Source organism: Gossypium raimondii, chromosome 10 (genome assembly GCF_025698545.1).
Source record: "Gossypium raimondii isolate GPD5lz chromosome 10, ASM2569854v1, whole genome shotgun sequence".
NCBI lineage: Eukaryota > Viridiplantae > Streptophyta > Magnoliopsida > Malvales > Malvaceae > Gossypium > Gossypium raimondii.
This window is the reverse complement of record NC_068574.1, coordinates 12,927,285-12,940,214: the sequence shown is the minus strand read 5'-3', so window position 1 is coordinate 12,940,214 and position 12,930 is coordinate 12,927,285. Positions and strand designations below refer to the sequence as shown.

The following is a 12,930-nucleotide window of genomic DNA, read 5'->3' as shown; positions in this document are numbered from 1 at the left end:
TGCCAAATTGGGAAGAACCTTATGTTATAGAAGGTCTTTTCCAAAGGAGCTTTAATTTTGAGTAAGATGGATGATAAACCGCAAAGTCCTCAAACTCGATTCACCAAGAAATACTTTACTTAAAGAAGGAGAGGACCAAGGTAAAAACCCGTAAAGGGCAGTTTGAGTCCCCCCCAAAAAAAAAGAGAAAAAAGAAAAAAGAGGTGATGAAAATGAAAATGAAAAAGTAAAAATGGAGAGGCTAAGGTGAAAACTCGCAAAGGGCGCCTTAGACCAAAGGGGATTTGAGTTGAAAACCCGAAAAGGGCGGCTCAAATACTGATCAGAACGGGGCATGCAATGGTTTTGTTATACCTGAATCAATAGGAAAGGGTAGGCGACATCTTGGGGCATCGACAAAGTACTCCTAAACACATGTTAAACTCAGAATGGTCTTCAGAAAGTCTGTACAGTAAAGTTCAAGCTGCGATATCTGGGGCACCTAATCCTTATACTATTTTTGTTATTCTTGGAACACTTTATTCATTTCCAAGATACGCATTCCTAAATCAATGTCTTTGTTATCCATCTTTATTATCTCTGATAATTTATTCATTCCGAGTTATGCTCAGAACCAATTCAATTTTATCCATCATTTTGTTCTCTTTGCAAGTGTGTTGCATTAGAGTAATGATTAATAGACTAATAAAACTTTCACAAGGGAAGTTTTGCATATTACTCTAGAAGTTTCTAAATAATATAGGAACCTTAAACAGAACTATTGTTTAGAACGCACCAAGTTCAAAGGTTGGAAGTCTAATAAGGAAGAGTCTAAATTAAGACTATCCCTTTGAATTTTGTTGTCTAAAACATCGATTGAACAAAATGGCAATATGTCGTGTTGGTGACAAAGCTTAGATGAACAAGCAAGCAATGATCACCGAATAATAATAAGAAGTTGTTCTTGGAGAGGAAAATTCTTCATTTGTGCATAAGCATTTGGTAGGACACCCTGGGAATGGTGTAAGAGACCAAAGAGTTTCACAACTTGTATCCTTGAATTGTGATAACAGAGGATTGAGAAAAGGCCGAATCTTTTTACTCTTGGGTTACAACGGGAGAAAGATGGTACAAATTTTGTGCCCCAATAGATCAAACTTGGAGGTTTACAGTGGGGGCAATCTGGTCAAGTGTTTCTTTAGAGACGCCAGCCGAGCAAGAAGACGCTATACCACATTAACGATGAAACTTTAACTTTGAGTAATGACAACCCAAGTGATAAAGAATGATCATTCTCAAAATATGACATTCTGCATTCATTCAAATGTCATTCATACACGTCTAGTTAGGAGCATTTGATTCATTCTGATCATGTCATCCTAATCACTAGGCATAATTAGGTTCATAAATTGAATTATACAGGTCATGTTCTCTAGAGAATAAACCGGTGAAACCATAGATTTTACTTCCTTAGCAGTGCAGTGGAATAGATTGAAGCTACGACGGCGGATCTGGTTTCCCTGATATTGCAATTAAAAAGATTGAAGCCACAACGGCAGATCTTACTTCCCTGACGGTGCGGTGGAACGGATTGAAGCTACAACGACGGATCTGGTTTCCCTGATACTGCAATTTAAAAGATTGAAGCCACGACGGCGGATCTTACTTCCTTAGCGGGCAAAGGGAGCAGTTGAAGCTACGACGGCAGATTTGGTTTCCCTGATATTACAATTTAAAAGATTGAAGCCACAACGGTGGATCTTACTTCCTTAGCAGTGCAGTGGAACAGATTGAAGCTACGACGGTGGATCTGGTTTCCCTGATATTGCAATTTAAAAGATTGAAGCCACGACGGCGGATCTTACTTCCTTAGCAGTGCAGTGGAATAGATTGAAGCTACGATGGCGGATCTGGTTTTCCTGATATTGCAATTAAAAATATTGAAGCCACAACGGCGGATCTTACTTCCTTAACAGTGCAGTGGAATAGATTGAAGCGACGACGGTAGATCTGGTTTCCCCGACATTGTAGTTGAACAAATTGAAGAAACTAATCCTATCTCCCTGAGGTTGCAGTGGAGAGGATTAAAACCACAGATCGCATCTCTCTGAAGTTGCAGTAGAGCTAATCGCGTTAGATTTATCCTTTGGTTGTAGCAGAACAAATTGAAGCTATAATTCTTATCTCCCTGAAGTTGCAGTGGAATAGATTAAAGATAGCAAATTTTGTTCATTTGAGAAGTTACAACGAATGAATCCTATCTCTCCGACATTCCAGTGGAATAGATTGAAGCACCAGTTCCAATACCTCTGAAGACGCAGTAGGAAGGAACGGGGCTACTTGAAGAAGAAGAACGCCAAGATCCATACGACCAGACAAAATTGGTCTTTAAGAGTCTTTGCTCTATTCTCGTTACACGATAACGAGCAAAGAGGGGCAGCTGTAATACCAATTTTGGTCTGGCCTATTAACAAATAAACCCAAACAAAAAATACAAGCCCAATAAACGGGCCCAATAGCTAATTCCTAATCCAGGCTCGAGACTAATGGAAAAAGGAGGGGTTGGGAAACCCTAGTAGCAGCCCCTGCCTCCAGCAGTCCCAATCGGCGCACAACTCGGAGCTAGAGGCCTCTTCCGCGAGAGTTGCGCCTCCACGTGCAACAACCTTCATACCTGAGGCAAAAGCGGATTTAAACGAGAGTAAACGCAGAAAATAAGGAAAAATAATTCTTTCGTCATTTTTTGTGGGGTTTACTCGGCTATATAAGGCCGATTTCAATCGGTATTCGGGGGGAAGACAAATTTTGTACCGACGAAATTAAGGAAAATAAAAAGAAAATCAGAAAAAAAACAAAAAGTTTCTTTGAAGGTGATTATTTTGTTTTTCTTTTTACTTTTACTGTTTTTTTATGTTCTTCTTTGTTTTTTAAAACAAATAAATGAAGAGGGAGAGAAAAGAGACTTACCGGCATTGAGTAATCGGAGGACCTTCACTTCGTCGTCATCGGAGTTGGAGGCTCCATCTCCAGAGGCGGCGGCGGCAGCGCAAAAGAAACCCTAGCAGAGGGTTTCTCTGCTATTTTTTTAAAAAAATCAAAGAGAAAAATGAAGTTTTTTTTAGGGAAATTTGGTTTTTATAATGGCTGCGAAACGACGCCGTTTAAGGCCTGCTTCAGTGGCCTCAAAACGGCGTCGTATAGGCCGAAACCCGACAACCAGACCCGTTTTCTTAGGATCCGCGTGTTTTATTTCAATGGTCAATTTGCGCAATCAGTCCCTTTGTTTTTGCAGCGCATTTAAATTACATTTCCTATTTCTTTTAAATTTTGTTGTGCATTTTATGCAATTGCATATTGGTCCACGATTGCTGCGCACCGTTTTAGGAGGCGGGTTATTTCCATTCTAACCACCCGAATATAAGGCGTGCTTCACAATTTGGTCCTTCATTCCGTTTTAATTGCATTCTTTTGTTTTTTTTTTCCTCTCTTTTGACTTTTTTTTAGATCGTTATTATTGTATTATTTATTATTATTATATTTACCTATATACGCATATGCATTTTATATACATATGTTACATATTTTGTTATTATTTATTTTCATAGTTTTATGCATATATATGTGCACGTACACTACCTGAAAATTGTTGTAAATATACTTTTTCTACATTTTCAATATATACATGCATTCTTGTAATATATATATATATATATATATATATATATATATATAAACTTTTATAAAGCCATGCATGAATTTGGCACATACGGACATTTTTTTAAAATATATGTATTCTTTATATTTTGTTATGAATAAGTATGTACGTTTAGTCCATTTTTTATTTTTATGTAATATTTCTCATATTTTTTAAAATATATTTATGTACACGTTTTAAAAAATCATTGTAAACATTTTTTTACACATTCTATTATTTTATATGCATATTGTACATATATACATATATTTACATGCACACATATTTTCATGATATACCCATACATTTATATTTTGTAAATACATACACATTTATAATTTAAATTAAAGTATGTGTTTCATGTTGTGTATTAACATTTTATCTTGCTTTTAAAGAAAATGTATGTTTTCATTAAAGTATGAAAATCATCATATTTTATGATTTTCAAAATATTTGGCATTCATGATTCTCGAGAAAGATCGTGTTCTAACTTACTGGATTGCGGTTATTTTTCGACGAATTTAGAAAGCTAAGTATTTGTTTTGCAATAAATTCGTAAATTTTAAATAAAAGCTTATTCTCGGGAATTCAAAACTGTTGGGTCCTAACTTACTGGTCATGACATTTTCTTCTCGAAATAAGAATTTTCAAAAGTAAAAGGCAATATTCGTGTATTTTGGAGATTTAAAAACATTGTGCCCTAACTCACTGGGTGTGGTGTTTTATTTCTTTGAAATATGAATGTCTTATTATTTTAATCCATTCATGAAATAAAAAGTTTCCTTTTAAAGTCTTTTCAAATTTTCGACACCAAGGCATTAAAAAAATCAATTTGGTACCAGTTTTGGGCGTTATGAGGGTGCTAATCCTTCCTCGTGCGTAACTGACTCCCGAGCCTGTTTTCTTAAACTTCGCAGACCAAAATCATTTTAAGGTGAGCCGATCACACCTTAACAAAGGATCGGCGGCGACTCCAATTTTTTTAAGTCGACAACCAAAATTTTTGTTTTCAAAAAAACGGTTTCGACAAAGGGGAAGGATAAAATCGATGTCTAATAGCTCAGAATCCACAATTTGTGTTTCTATAATCCGAACTAAGTTATAAATTATTACATTTTGAATTGTTTCATATGGTAAGCATTTGAGGTGAGTGCTTTTTTACTTTGAAATTGAATTGAATTCATAGTCGATTGAAATGGATTGATTCGGTAAATTATGAATTTATTGAATATATATGGAGGTTGAATTAAATATATGTTTATATGTGATCATGTGTATATATGTGAAATTGAGAAATTGGTGGTATTGAAAAGTAAAATGAAACCCTATTAACTGTATCGAGTTGAGTCGTATATAGATGGCATGTCATAGGATAAGAAGAGTTCAGGGATTACTTCGACTTCAAGTCAATAAGGCACTGGGTGCCAATTTGCTTCGGTTTAACCGATGAGAAATTAGGTGTCAATTTATATAGCACTAGGTGCAGTTATTACTTCAGATTTATCTGATGAGGCATTGGGTGCCAAGCTAGTGTGTTGGTTGGATCCGTGTATCCGTTTGAGTTAGAGTCGTGTTATTAGGGGAAATTAAATAATAAGTTCATGTGATTGATATTGAAATGACAAATATGAGAAATGAATATGATATGAGAAAATATCAAAATGGCAAAGATGATAAATGAATACGAAATGAGAAATGAAATATGAAATGGAGAAATGAGATGTGAAACTTGAAATAAATTCAAGTAGTGATCAAAGAGATGAATCATGCCATTGCATGAGTTGATATATTCAAATGTTATATGAAATGCCATTGATATGTATATCTATATTTGAATATGTGAAATCTTAGTAGAAGTGAATAAGGAATGAGCAAAAATTATATTACTGAATTGAAACTTTTGAACATAGCTTACTTGTTGCATATTGCATTTTAAATATTTATACCAAGTTTATATTATTCGGATTATAGAAATACCACTGAGTTTTACACAGCGTACGATTTTGTTTTTCGTGTGCAACCTAGGTACTGTTCGATTTATCGCCGACTCAGCATCAAATCAAAAATCTCGAGCTCAAGTGTAGTGATATCTTATTTTGTAATGGCATGTACCTAGGGAGTCTTTTGTTGATATTGTTTATAAGGTGTTGTTATCTTAGTTGCTAATGAAATGATGGTTAAATGTGTTATGGTTGTGGTTGAGGCTATGTTGGTATGTTAGCCTAGTTTTTATCTTGGTATGTGATAGTTTAAAGTTTGGTAGCTTAGCATAATGTTTGGTATGTACCTAGCTTCAAATTTTGTGACTTTAGAAGTTGAAAGTTAGTTCAAATATGGTAAATGTGATATGAATGAAAGTCTTAAATGTTTAATGTGTTGTTGATGTATTTGAACATATAAAAGGTGGTACCAATAAGGGTACATTGGTTAGGCATATTAGGTGATGAATTAGGTGTATTTTGAGCAAATTTAATAGTGTTTTGAATAGGTTAAACGACTGGTAAATGAGTTGCTTAGTGCCCAAGTAAGTAAGAAATGGTAAACTTTAGTTTTAAGGTACTTTTAGGTGCACATGGTCGTGTGTCAAACATGGGCGTGTGACCCAAGTTACTCAGTCAGACGGACAAATACACGGGTTGCGACACGAGCGTGTGTCTCAAGTCAGTGAATTACACGGGCTGGGACATTGCCATGTGTCCCAACTTTGACAGTCACACGACCTGGGGCATTCCACACAGCCTAGCCACACGGGCGTGTGTCCCCTATTTTTAGGAAATTTCAAAAATGACCCTAAACTTCTAGAATTATTCTAAATTAGTCCCTGCTTATTTCTAAACTATTTTTAAGGTCCCGTAGACTCGAAATAGGGGCTGTAAGAGTAACTTTTACTCTGAATTGGAATGAATTAGCAAACCTATATTTAGTGCATTCTACTAACATCATCAAAGATAAAATAAAAAGATAATCGTAAACGGAGTATGGACCAATACTCTGATTCTAATAGTTGGAATAGTCTTGTATGTATCCAACTTTTAGCATTCAAGAAGGGATAAATAGTGATAAGAGTGTAAATAGTAGAAGACCAAGTTTAGCATTGCATAGCATGATTAGTTATTTGATTGTATAAGACACTAATACGTAAATATTAAATTAGCATGTATTGCTCCCTGTATATTATAATGTAAATGGCTAGATTACATGTCTAATTAAGATTTATTATTTGTTTTGAATTGTTAGTAATGTTCGTGACCCTAATCCAACAAGGGAGAGAGGTTAGGGGTGTTACAAGGGGGATGCAAGATATGACATCGGTGTCGACGTACTGCATCCATTCAAATTGAAAATCAAAATTGTAAATATCGTTATGTATGAATTTTTTTACGAATCATTACATAATTAATATAAGTTCGAAAGAATAAGTAGCTAACATCGACTTCTGAGCGTTGATCTAAAAAGAACCTACTATCTTTTAGCTCATCGGGTAGTCTCACGTAGCTCAGCCCATGGTTCCACTTGTACAAGCAGTATGTTAGCCAAAATGTATAATAAAAAAATTTACTGTACAAACTACATGTTTGTTAATAAATGATGTTTATATTGTCACCAACGAGAAGATATATGGGTCGGTCACCTTGAGACATAGAAACAATAGTTTCCATTAGGCCCACGACTCCCAGTATAACGTGGATAATACGACAGATCCCCAACTTAGTTTTTCGCACTCGTTGAAGTCCACTAGATATAGTAGCCACCTTACGTGCACAAAATTTTGAGATTTTTCGGGCATTAAAATGCCCCCGATTAAACTTATGATGTATGCTCGAGCGTATTATTCTATGACCTCCTCCGTTGGGTTTTTACGAAGCTCGTCGAAATTATCCTTCAACTTGTTCATCGATATCTGACTACTTTCGAACTTGTCCGGGACCTTCCCCAACAGTGATTCGCGGAGGCCCACTTTACTGGAACGATCGCTGATCTCATGATGACTGTTCCATCCACCGATAGACCGAGTTGTAGTGCTATGTCCTCGAGTGTGATTGTGAACTCACTGCATGGAAGGTGGAAAGTGTGTTTCGGGCCTCAATCTTTCCACCAACACTCTGATTAGTGCCAAATCGAGTTTGCAGCCCCGGACATGCGAGACGCATGTAAGAATCTAATTGCTTACAAGTGGCCATGAATTTCATGGATTCAGGCTTTCCTATATTATGAATGAAGCCCTTCAGAATACGATCATCTTCCTATTTACTCAATAAAAACAATTTCAAATTGAAAAAAATATTAAATTTAACATTATTGAAATTAATGAAATTTAAATTTCCGTCTTACCATTACTGCTTAGGCGACGGAAATATGCTTATCTTTGAAGCGGATTAGAGAGGCGATCATTCGTGAAAAATCGATTTTAAAAAATAAAATACGATATAATTAAAATATTATTTTTAAATGAAAATATCGAACACAATCAAAACGAGAGAGTTGAGATACTTGAGAGGGTTTGAGAGAGATGAAAGAAGGATGTGAATGAAAAAAATGAAATTTGGGGTATTTATAGGGTAAAAAAAATTACCGTTGGAAGTTTAATTTTCTTTTACCGTTGGCACGGTAACGTTAAAAAATTTGTTGCTTTTTTATTGTTGATGGAAAACACATCCAGCTGGACGATCGATTTCCTGACACCTGTGTAGAAAGCTCACTCAATTGGACGCGTTTTCCATTAAAATCGACCTATTTCCCTAATTAATTTTAAAACCAACCTAAAGGCTTAATTAATTAAAAAAACAACCTATAGGCCTTACTTTACAAATATTTTCTTACACTAATATTTCCTTTATCTTTCTAAAAAAATTAACATTTTTTATAATGCATTATATTTTAGAAAAATCATTTTAGTTTTTAATTTTCGAAAATTTTATTGATTAAATAAAATAAAATCATAAAATCAACAAAAATAGAAAAGGTGAAATCATCCTAATATCTAAACCAAGAAAGTAGGGGGAACACCTTGTTGAAAGAAAGACTACCACGTGAAGGCACAAAGAAAGCTTCATTGTTTGAAGAATATAATTCGGGCGAGGTTTGCTCCCTTCCATACTATTTCCCATAACAAAACAAAAACACACTAATTTCTTTGTCTTCACATTTCATTCTCAAAACCAACTTTTTTTCTTCTCTTGATTAGCTTTCCTATGTCTTTCTCTTTATTTTATTGGAAGATAAAGAGAGCTTTTTGCATGCTTTCAGGGGGGTCTTACTTAGCTTGAAACAAACCTTCTTTTTTTCTTTCTTTCTGCATTTTAAATATACACAAGACAAGATGTTGCAAAGAGCTGCTAGCAATGCTTACTCATGGTGGATGGCTAGCCATATCAGAACTAAGCAATCAAAATGGATGGAACAAAACCTTCATGGTAATAATACTTTTTGATGTTGAATGCATAAGAATTTCTGGGTTTTTGGTTTTTTTTTTCTTTTTCCATGAGATAATTTTTAATTAAGTTTGGTTGTGATCCAACACTCATCCTTTATTTATGTTTCTGATCATGAAATTTTCTTAATGAAATTGTAAAACTTAAAAGGGAACTTTAAGAAAAATGATAACAGGATCCATCTAATGTAACTATATATAATGTTTTAGAGTTGAAACATAGAAGCTTTATCTGTGTGACTGGAAATCTGGGAAAATTTGCAGATATGGAGGAAAAGGTATCTCAAGTGCTTAAACTCATCGAAGAAGATGGAGATTCGTTTATGCAAAAAGCCGAAATGTACTACAAAAAGAGGCCTGAAATCATAAGTTTCGTGGAAGAATTTTTCCGTGGTTACCGTGCCTTAGCCGATCGATATGATCACTTATCAACCGAGTTACAGAATGCAAACAACACCATTGCTGCTGTTTGTCCCGATCAAGTCCGGTTCGGCATAGATGACTATGACGACGATGATTGCGCACCCAGGCCAAGGAAGCCTTCTAATAACATGTGCAAAGTCCCTAAGGTTCCGAAGCTACCTGTTAAAGAATTGAAGTTCATAACAAATACCAAGAAGAAAGTGCAAGAGAAGAAAGCGACGAAAGCAGCTACGGTAGTTCCCAAGTCCGGTTTGACCAAGGAAGAGGGAATTGGGAATATTGATAAGCTTCAGAAACGAATCCTGGCGTTGCAGACTGAGAAGGAATTTGTTAAGAGTTCTTATGAGAGTGGATTGGCCAAGTACTGGGAAGTTGAGAATGAGATCAAAGAAATGCAGGAGAAAGTTGATACTTTGCAAGATGAATTTGGTGAAGGGAAGCTGATTGACGACGATGAAGCTCGGAACTTAATGGCGGCGACGGCTTTGAAATCGTGCAAAGACACATTGGATCATCTGCAGAAGACACAGGAGAGGGCGGTTGTGGAAGCTGAAGTAGAGCAAAATAGGATCAATGATGCAAGGGGGAAGTTGGATGCTTTGAAGAAAGTGCTTCTATCCAATGAATCTGCTGCAGAGGTATCGAGAATTGCAGAAGAAAGGGCGAAAAAAATGGAAGCCAAAGCGGTTAACATGGTGGAACAGAGAAAGGAGGAAATGGAGCCCAAGGATGGCGATGATGACGATATCATAGACATGGCGGAGAAGATCGATGTGTTAGTGAACAAGGTGACCAGCTTAGAAACTACAGTTTCATCTCAGACTGCTCTTATTCAGAGATTAAGATTAGAAAATGACGAACTTCTAGCCTTGATTCAAAGCCTAGAAGATGGTAAGAAAGACAATCTCATGGATAGGAACCATGATATGAAGAAGTTAACAGAGATGGAGATTAAGTTGCTAGGGGTTCAGGATCTAAACCACAGCGTTGAAGACCGAAGCAACAATCTGCAATCTCATTTGAATGCAGCACATTCTAATCTTGATGAACTTTCCAAGAAAGTGAAGCCTGTTGAGGATCTTGAAACCTCCAAAAGCTTGCCTGCCTCCGCCAAGAAGGAAACCAAAGAAAAGCCCAAGAGGGCAAAAGCAGGCAAGGAATTTTTGACCCCTAAACCCGCAAGTTCCCCGGTGGAAATCAAAACCGAAAAAAGTTCTGAAGTCGAATCCGAAAAAAGGTCTGAAGAACACGTCCAAGTCCCGACCCCCACCGCCACTGCCATGGCTGATGAATCGAAAGCAATAAGTTCTGTTCCAAAATCTGTAGAGAAAGCCGATGAACCGAAAGCAGTAAGTTCTGTTCCGAAATCTGTAGAAGAAGTCAATGAACCGAAAGCAGTAAGTTCTGTTCCGAAATCTGCAGAAGAAGCCAATAAACCGAGAGCAGTAAGTTCTGTTCCGAAATCTGCAGAGGAAGGAAGCGTTAGCCGTGAAAGTTCTAAGGTTTCAGATGATTATGAAGAGCTAAAAGCAATGGCTAAAGTTGTGGGGCAAGCTTCGTCACTGATAGCCAACACTGTACCCAAATCCGACTCAAAAGAACATGAATACGCTGAACTGTCTCGGTGCTTGGAGGAAACCAAGAAGAAGTTACTGGAACTGGAAGCAAATCATCAAAACGAACTGTTTGAACTAACATTGCAGTTAAAAGAATTGAAGAACAGCAACTCCAAGAAAGACGAAGAGATTCGATCTTTACGTCTGAAAGTAAGCCGAAACCAAAGCGGTATCGCCAAAACCAACAACGCTGACCAATCCGAGGAATTCGAATGCATACCAGCGTCTGCAACTACATCAGCAATTCCAGCAGAAGAGAAAGAAGTGAAGGAAGTAAAAGAAGTAAAAGAAGTGAAACAAGAGAAAGAAAAGAAAGAAGTAGCTCTGGGCCAGCTTTTGGACTCGGAAAAATCGGCAGTGGAAGAAAGGTTCCGGACGAACATCGACGAACTGCTAGAAGAGAATTTGGATTTCTGGTTCAGATTCAGCTCAACATTATACGAAGTACAAAAGTACCAAACCGGGGTAAAAGATTTAGAGAGTGAGGTATTAAAACTAGAGGAAAGATCAGAAAACCAAGAGGGAAGCAGCACAAGCAAGTACTCAGTAAAATCGGACGTACGACCATTATACAAGCACCTGAGAGAAATACAGACGGAGCTGAGCCTGTGGGTTGAAAAAAGCATGTCGCTGAAAGAAGAACTGAAGAACAGGTTCACGTCCTTATGCGAAATCCAAGAGGAGATCACCAAGGCGTTGAAAGCAAGTGCGGAGGACGAGGAGTTTAGGTTCACGAGTTTCCAAGCGGCGAAATTCCAAGGCGAAATATTGAACATGAAACAAGAGAACAACAGGGTGGGTGATGAATTGCAAGCTGGTTTGGACCTGGCGGCTGCATTGCAGCGTGATGCTGAGAAGGCACTGACCAAGTTGAGTGAAGATTGGGGAGTACAGGGTTCCAAGAGCCGCCACAGCTCTGGCCAACAGGACCCTCGCTCCAATGTGCCCTTGAGGTCCTTTATCTTTGGTGTCAAACAAAAGAAACAAAAGACTTCCATCTTTTCCGTGGTTCAGGGCCAACGGAAGTACCATAAATCCGGAAATAGGTAGTAATAGATAAATGTGCTTCCACTCCCACTCTTGCTTATACTATAAGCTCTTTTTTTTTTTTTTTTTTACTATTTGTTGAAAAATTGCTTCTTCTTTTTTTTGTTGGGGGGGTGGGGGGGTTATACTATCGTAATTTTGGATACGTAGATATGAACACGACATAAATATCTCATTATTTGTATCATCATCTTTGGTTTTGAAGCTTCTGTTTCTTCAAAGAAGACATCCTTGTAGTAGTTGCCTTGAAAAGTTGTACTATGTAGGGTTCGAAATTGATAGATTTGATTAGCTTATATCAGGTCTTTCTCAAAATGTTTTTTTTTTTAATTTTGTTTTCTTCAGCTTTGTTCGAATCACTGTGTAATAATCATAAATAATAGTTTTATTTAAATTTAATTATAAACATGTTTATTGGGTTAATTAGGCAAATATGACAATTTTAAAAGGAATTAAGGGTTTTAGGTTAATTTTCCTAAAATAAGTCGTTTTTTAAGAGAAACAAATGAAAACGCTTATGCAAGAGGCGTTTTCATCCCAACTAAGGGCATCCCCCAAGGTGTGTTTCTTAAATCCATGATCCTAAATACTGAAATCCCAAGAAAAAAGGTCACATCTCATCCAATCTTTTTCATGGCAAATAATAATGTTATCTTTAAAAACTTTTCACAAAAAAAATTCTTAGCGTTTTTTTTTATTTGTCATGTCCAATCTTTTTCAACATTTTGAAATTATGTTTT

General features: G+C 36.5%; 1 protein-coding gene across 1 annotated transcript; it reads left to right on the top strand.

The window, feature by feature from the left end:
* The first annotated feature begins 8,936 nt into the window (after positions 1–8,936).
* On the top strand, positions 8,937–12,215 carry LOC105778710 (protein NETWORKED 2D). The gene is made up of 2 exons (XM_012602461.2): positions 8,937–9,087; positions 9,369–12,215. Exons 1-2 carry the CDS (start codon positions 8,994–8,996, stop codon positions 12,191–12,193), a joined length of 2,919 nt encoding a protein of 972 aa, XP_012457915.2. The 5' UTR covers positions 8,937–8,993; the 3' UTR covers positions 12,194–12,215.
* The last annotated feature ends 715 nt before the right edge of the window (positions 12,216–12,930 follow it).

Coding starts and splice junctions, on each gene's coding strand:
- LOC105778710 (XM_012602461.2), top strand. CDS start 8,994: ATGTTGCAAAGAGCTGCTAGCAATGCTTACTCATGGTGGATGGCTAGC. Junction 9,088..9,368: donor GATGGAACAAAACCTTCATG/GTAATAATACTT, acceptor GAAAATTTGCAG/ATATGGAGGAAAAGGTATCT.